This window comes from Sinohyriopsis cumingii, chromosome 6, assembly GCF_028554795.1.
Source record: "Sinohyriopsis cumingii isolate HCF-2022 chromosome 6, ASM2855479v2, whole genome shotgun sequence".
In the NCBI taxonomy this organism is placed as follows: Eukaryota; Metazoa; Mollusca; class Bivalvia; order Unionida; family Unionidae; genus Sinohyriopsis; species Sinohyriopsis cumingii.
The window spans coordinates 39,026,869-39,034,552 of record NC_142966.1 but is presented as its reverse complement, the minus strand read 5'-3'; the positions used below and the strand labels follow the sequence as shown (position 1 = coordinate 39,034,552).

General features: G+C 33.4%; 1 protein-coding gene across 1 annotated transcript in view; it reads right to left on the bottom strand.

Moving 5' to 3' along the window:
• Positions 1-1,243: 1,243 nt before the first annotated feature.
• LOC149796745 (dolichyl pyrophosphate Glc1Man9GlcNAc2 alpha-1,3-glucosyltransferase-like) overlaps positions 1,244-7,684 on the bottom strand; it is a 61,903-nt gene continuing 55,462 nt past the window's right edge. The window contains exons 13-14 of the mRNA XM_089960638.1: positions 6,729-6,801; positions 1,244-1,638 (exon numbers count right to left, since the gene is read on the bottom strand). Coding sequence (XP_089816764.1) covers positions 1,389-1,638; positions 6,729-6,801 — 323 coding nt within the window. The 3' untranslated portion in view covers positions 1,244-1,388. The remainder of the gene's footprint in view (positions 1,639-6,728; positions 6,802-7,684) is intronic.

Below are 7,684 nucleotides of genomic sequence, written 5' to 3'. Positions count from 1 at the left end.
GGTGAACAGGGGTCCAAGGGTTGAAAGTGATGGACAATACAGGTGAACAGGGGTCCATGGATTGAAAGTGATGGACAATACAGGTGAACAGGGTCCAAGGGTTGAAAGTGATGGACAATACAGGTGAACAGGTGTCCAAGGGTTGAAAGTGATGGACAATACAGGTGAACATGGTCCAAGGGTTGAAAGTGATGGGCAATACAGATGAGAGGAAGATTCCATCCACACTTTTGCAGATACATATCCTACACAGAGAAAAAAAATATGAACTGTTCTGGAAAGGACAGAGAGCAGTCTGTCTTCTTGTTTACATCGAGAACTTCCATTTGGTTTGAAGCACCAATAAGCTGACATGTTAGGGACCCCCTGGCAACAACCAGGTTAGAAATTAAAAATGAATGAATAAAATGATTGGGTTTTATACATATTTCCTATCCTTGATGCTAGTTGTTTGTTGTTGGCTAAGGCACAACAGTTTTACCTGTTGTAGCTATAATACAGTTTGTGTTATTATGTGCATACATACTACTTGGTGTTACTCTCTCTTTCTCTCTCCCATATGCATGCTTCAGACACCACCTCCATGCAAACTTACTAAATTGACAGTCCCAAACAAATGACATCTGAAAATATGGAAGTCATTCAAGTATGAAAATTGGGTCAAACTGATCTTGTTTTTGATATGCTTGAGTTACTGTCATTGAGATGCATCTACATACAAATTTTCATTCTGTAGGCCAAAAAGAGTTTAAGATATAGAAGGTGTAATGAATGAACAGCTGAAAATGTCATTCAAACATGGATATTAGGTCACAGTTACCTCGATTTTTCATGGTTTCAAAAGAGTTTTAATGAATGTAGGTTAAATAGGTCCAATATACTAAATGTGTAAGAACAAACAGATGAAACACAAGTTGCTAATTGCACAAATCAGGTTAGAGTGACGTAGGTTTAGCTTGGATTGATTACTCTTCCTGAGAGGTATCCACGCTAATTATCATAAGTGTAGGTGATATAGGGTTTGAGATACTGAGGTTATAACTAAATGTGAGGGTAATCAACAAGCAAATTAACAAATTTATATCTCCATTTAGCAAGTCGATAACAAGCCAATGTAAAGCGAAGTTTACTTGTGTTAGCTGATAATGCCCAGTAAAATCCTTTATGAGCAGACTGTTGTATAAAGTCACTACAAATATAAAAAAATGACAGAAGTAAAAGGACTCACCTTGAACAAAAAGGGTTCAACTAGTCAAGTTTGTATTTTATTAATAGACCAAGCACCAAGCAATACAAAATACGGTTTCAAAAGGCAGTGAGAGCGATAAAAAATAAATGGATAAACTTGACTTTATAAAGCATCATTCATAAATATTCACTTTCAGTCATTAATGCATCTTGCTTTCAGTCTTCCTGGGCTTTTCTTGAAATGTCAGCCAGTAGAACCTGATCCAGGAATAGGTAACTCCAATGGCACAGTAAAAGGAGGTAAGCAGTAATGGCAAAAATGGTAACCTTTCTGAAAGTCCAAGAACTGAGTGAATAACATTGTTATACAACTCAAGGGGAACCAGTCCAAGAATATACAGTGATTCAGCTTGGCTCAGAAGTGGCAGTGATGACCAGTTCCAAGAAAACCTAGAATAAAACAATAAAAACTATATTTTCAAAATCCTGAACATTATATAAAGACAATAAATAAGATAAATACGGTGAATAAGTTGAGCAAATCTTAAGTGAAAAAAGTAAAACATCCTTGGTTGAAAATTCAATCTTTTATATTAACAAAAAATGGGATATAAAGTTGTGAAGAAAATGTACAAACTAGAATTGTTAAAGATCAAACTTGGAACTTTTGTCCCATCTTATATTGTTCAATATTACAAATGCTTTATTTAATCTTTAACCTATCTCATTAGTAATTAAATCATGACATTTTTGTTTTATGTATCATGCATCAGGATCTTTGTTGTTTGCAGTCTGACTTGACTTTTAAGTGAGTACATACAGTAGACATCATATGAATGACTCTTGGTAAAAACCCAAGTCAATATGACCATTCATTAAGCGAAAGTAGTGACACTTGATTTTGAATACAGTTAATATGGCAGACCTACTGGGCACACTGATGGCACCACTTTCATTTAGGACCAACTGGGTAGCTTAAAAGGTCAAATGTTGATATAGCCATCCATCTGGGAGGAGTAGAGATAACAATATTTTCAAGATAACCACCACTGTAGCCATACTGAGATCAGTTTGCATCATTTTCATTTAGGACCAAGTAGACACCAAGAACTCTTCTATGAAAACTCAGTGTCATGACATTTCATTTCAGATGAGTTGCAATAAAATATGTTCAATTAGATATCAGATCAGCGCCATTTTCATTTAGGGACAACTTATCATCTTATTAAGTCCTTTATGAAAACCCCATGTTGATATGACTTTCCATTCAGACCAACATATCATCTTATTAAGTCCTTTATGAAAACCCCATGTTGATATGACTTTCCATTCAGACCAACATATCATCTTAGTAAGTCCTTTATGAAAACCCCATGTTGATATGACATTCCATTCAGATAGAGTAACAATAACAAGATTTTCAAGATGGCAACCATGGGCAGTCATATCGGATCTTTGAATGGCTCCATTTGCATTTAGGACCAACTAGATCAGGTGTTGAATGTCGATGTAAAGTATAATGGCTACCCACCCAGTAGTTCTGGAAGTGTAGTGCTAACAAACAGATGACAGATGATCCAATAAACTCTTTTGGTTTATGGCTACCCACCCAGTAGTTCTGGAGGTGTAGTGCTAACAAACAGATGACAGATGATCCAATAAACTATTTTGGTTTATGGCTACCCACCTTGTAGTTCTGGAGGTATAGTGCTAACAAACAGATGACAGATGATCCAATAAACTCTTTTGGGTTATGGCCAGATGAGCCAAAAATTCAATAAAAATTGAATTTACTGCATCACTTTAAAAAAAAATAATAATATATACTTCAATTAATTTTATTTTTATGAAAATATTAACTTAAATTGTGTTTACTTTTTTAAATTTAGGCTCAATTGTCAAACTAAATTTGTTTTTAAGAATTTATGATGTCAACAAATCCAATATCTTCAGCCTTAATTCAGAGCATTCAAAATAAATTCTACATGATTGCAAACTACATGTAGATATGTGATTATACATGCCATGTATATATGCCACAATTAACCTACTGAAAACTAAAGCATTAAAAATTTATGAGCACTGGAAAAGAGCTATAATGGCATGCAATTTTATTCAGGTAATCTATTTTTTGCATATAGTCATTCCTACCATATAATTTGTCCACCTTATGTGGCAAATGCCAAATCTTGCTAACAAAATTTTCATAAAAAAGTGAAGTTTGAATTCTATAAAGTGTGTAAAACAAAGAAATTTTTAAACTGGCCTAAATATCTAATCAGATCATCTATATACGATTCCATCAAACTTGTTCCTTTGTATAACTCATGTGGATTTTGCTTAATTATACTATCTAGATTTTTTTATATAAAAACAGTCTAAATTCGCATACTTAAAAGATGTGTACAATTTTTTTGATTGCTGTATTGGCTTGAAAATCTAACCACATCATCTACAAATAAACCCAAATAAGCCAATCCTAACCGTATGGCATTATAGGCATGTGCCAATCCTAACCCTATGACATTATAGGCATGTGCCAATCCTAACACTATGACATTATAGGCATGTGCCAATTCTAGCCCTATGACATTATAGGCATGTGCCAATCCTAACCCTATGACATTATAGGCATGTGCCAATCCTAACACTATGACATTATAGGCCATCTGCCAATCCTAACCCTATGACATTATAGGCATGTGCCAATTCTAGCCCTATGACATTATAGGCATGTGCCAATCCTAACCCTATGACAATTATAGGCATGTGCCAATCCTAGCCCTATGACATTATAGGCATGTGCCAATCCAAACCCTATGACAATTATAGGCATGTGCCAATCCTAACACTATGACATTATATGCATGTACCAATAATCCTATGACATTATAGTTATATGCCATCTTAACCCTACAACATTATAGTGTTATGTATATTTAATTTAATTGTTTGTTAATTCGATTTTTTTATTTTATTTTACTACATGCTATTATAATGTAACATTGTATGTTGGACTTTACCTTGTCCAAAATTGAGTTCATTTCTGTTTCACCCCAATTTTTTCTTTCTTTATTTTATTCTGTGTAAATAACTAATACATAGCTAAATTATTTTCTATGTGTATGGGTTAAAAATAAGAATTATTATTAATAGAAGTAAATATGTTTATTTGGGTCTAAGTCTAGATTTTGGAATTTCTTTAATATATTTTACATAATCCAGGTCATGGTTTTTATTTTGTAAACATCAGGATCATTCTAGAAGGTTATTTTCCATTAGATAATGATTTTGAAAAAAAATGCTAATTGTGACTTGAGGTCAAGTAGAGAACTATATAATCTTGTAACTGAGAAGATTTTATCCGTTGTGCTTTAAGACCTAGCACTTTTAAGTTCTATTGTATCTTGTGTCCAGTACTTCATTTTTGGGCTGGAAAATTTATTTCTTCAAATTACTGAATTCAAGTGATTATTTTCTCTATAAATCCAACAGTGCTCTGATAAAATTCTTGTATAGAGACATTCACTGAATTTTAGAGTGAATTCGAACCAAGAATTATAATACTTTGAGTCAACAAAAGACTGCTGACACATCAAAACTTTCTAAGCTACCACAGACACATCATCACCATCAGTTTTTGGATTTATTCTGGACTTTTACTGAATTTTATTCAGAACTTTAAATTACTGGGACTTGTGTCTGTAATTCTTGGATTATTTTGGGATTTAATTTGCAATACCCTAAGTTGTTTCTTCTCATTTTCACTTTGTATTCTAGGGAAATTAATTATTTGTTAAATTTTACAAAACGTTGTCTTTCACTCTTTTTGTTACTTATTTGAAGAGCATAGACTCATAGCAATAAACGTGTGCAAATAACCCCATGTGCCAATAATTCCATGACATTATAGGTATGTGCCAATAATTCCATGACATTATATGTATGTGCTAATAATTCCATAACACTATAGGTACGTGCCAAACATAACTCTGACATTATGGACATGAGCTATACTAACTCCATGACATTAGGCATGTGCCAAAAAATCTGTGACATTATAGGCATGTGCCATCCTAACCCTATGACATCATGGGCATGTGCCAATCTTAACACTATGACATTATAGGCATGTGCCAATCCTAACCCTATGACATTATAGGCATGTGCCAAAAACCCTGTGACAATATAGTCATGTGCCATCCTAACCCTATGACATAATAGGCACGTGCCAATAACCTTATGACACTACAGGCATTTGTCAATCCTAACCCAATGATATTAGGCATGTGCCATGCTAACCCCTTTGACATCGGCATGTGCCATCCTAACCCTATGACATTACAGGCATGTACTAATATAGGCATGTGCCATCCTAACCCAATGACATTATAGGGATGTGCCAATTCTTACTCTATGATGTTAGGCATGTGCCAATCCTAACCCTATGATATTAGGCATGTGCCAATCCTACCCCTATGACATTACAGGCCTGTACCAATATAGGCATGTGCCAATCATAACCCTATGACATTACAGGCATGTACAAATCCTTACCCTATGGCATGTGCCAATCCTAACCCTATGACATTAGTGCTGATGTGTCAACAGTCTTTTATTGAATCACATAAATATTATCCCAGGTTTGAATTCAGTATAAATTCCAGTGAATGTCTTTATCCAAGAATTTTATCAGAGCACTTTTGCATTTCCAGAAAAAATACTCACTTGAATTCAATAATTTGAAAAAAATAAAATTCAGCTCAAACTGGTCACCACATAATACAACTTACAGTGCTAGATGTTAAAGCACAACTGGTAAAACCCTCAAAGTCACAAGATACTATAGTTCTCTGCTTGACCCTAGGTTACAAATTAGCATCTTCTAAAAACAACCATTACCTAATGGAAAATAATCTTCTAGAATAATCTAATGAGCCTTGTTTACTTAACAATAAAACAGCCTATAAAATTCCCGTTGGAATCTACAAAACCCTGACCAAAATCAACATGTTTACCTGAATAATAATCTGGTTAGTAAGCTCATACACATAGAGAATAATGAAGCAGTTATTAGTTGTTTACATAAATGAAATAAAAAATTTTTAAAAGCCAATCAGGTGAAGCAGAAATGAACTCAATGCTGGACAAGGTCAAGTCCTGCAAACAATGTTACATTACAATAACATGTAACAAAATAAAAAAAAATTCAAACTAGCAGACAAATAATTAAATTAAATATACATAACATATGGTATGATAAATATATGCTTATAAATTCATTCTTAAAGTTCATGCAAACAATTTGTTTTCTTGACATTATCACCATACAAAAATAAAATTTAGACAACTTTTGAAGAAAAACTGAAATGGCTATAAACAATGAAGAAATTAATTTTCTAATTATAACTTTATGTAGTTTCACATTCTCTAAATATCAGCTGAAAAAATAAGTATCACTATAAAATAGTTTTGTTAAAGTAATTTCTGCAGCATATATTAACTTACACAAGGCTGCTCCTTTCCTGTTTCTGACTTACCCAAACATTTTACCAAGTCCAGTGTAGATGTACAGAGTATAAATCAACAACAGGCAGACCTTTATTGGAATTTCTGTGAAAGACAATGGTAAGGTTATGAATATAATGAACTTCAAATTTATATTGAAATTAATATTACTTACAGGCATTTTAGTATTTATATCTAATTTTAAATATATTATATTTATATCTAAATTAATATATTACTTACAGGCCAATTTAGCAATTATATTTAAATTAATACATTACAGTAAAACCTGTCTCATGCAATCTTTGCTATGAGCAACCACTGGCCATTTACAACCATAATCGTAATGCATGGATCTATTTTTTTGTATAAATGCACTGTGATGAGCAAGCACCTGCTGAAAGTGACCAGTGACCACAACGCCTAGACAAAATATTCATTTAGGCACTGCTATGAATGATTACATTGCAAAAATGAATAAACACCACCAACCTTTATTTAACCTTTTGTAACTTAATACTGTTCAAAAACAAATAATAATAACTGAAATTGTATGGGTCATGCATGTGGAGTCATATACTGGAGACTGTAAACCAGACTAAAGTACATGTAGAGTCATATACTGGAGACTGTAAACCAGACTAAAGTACATGCAGATTGTTCATGCACTATGACTGACCATATTGCCAGAACAGAGACAAACACCACACTGACCTTTATGTAATCCTTTTTAACAACAACTGCTTGAAAAGTAATGACTATTCTGAACAAAACAAAATATAAAATGCAAACAAAAAAACAGAAAAGAAAAAAGAGTCTGGCTACCAGTTTGTAAATTTGGCAGGTCAAGCATACAGTGACATTTGTTACTGACTGTACACCAGGCTAAAGTACATCACAAATTGCCACTATAGTGCCAAAGTCAAGGTAGTGATCACTTACACTGTTTGTCTTTGGATTTGATCTGTATCGCCTGGTAATGAATGAG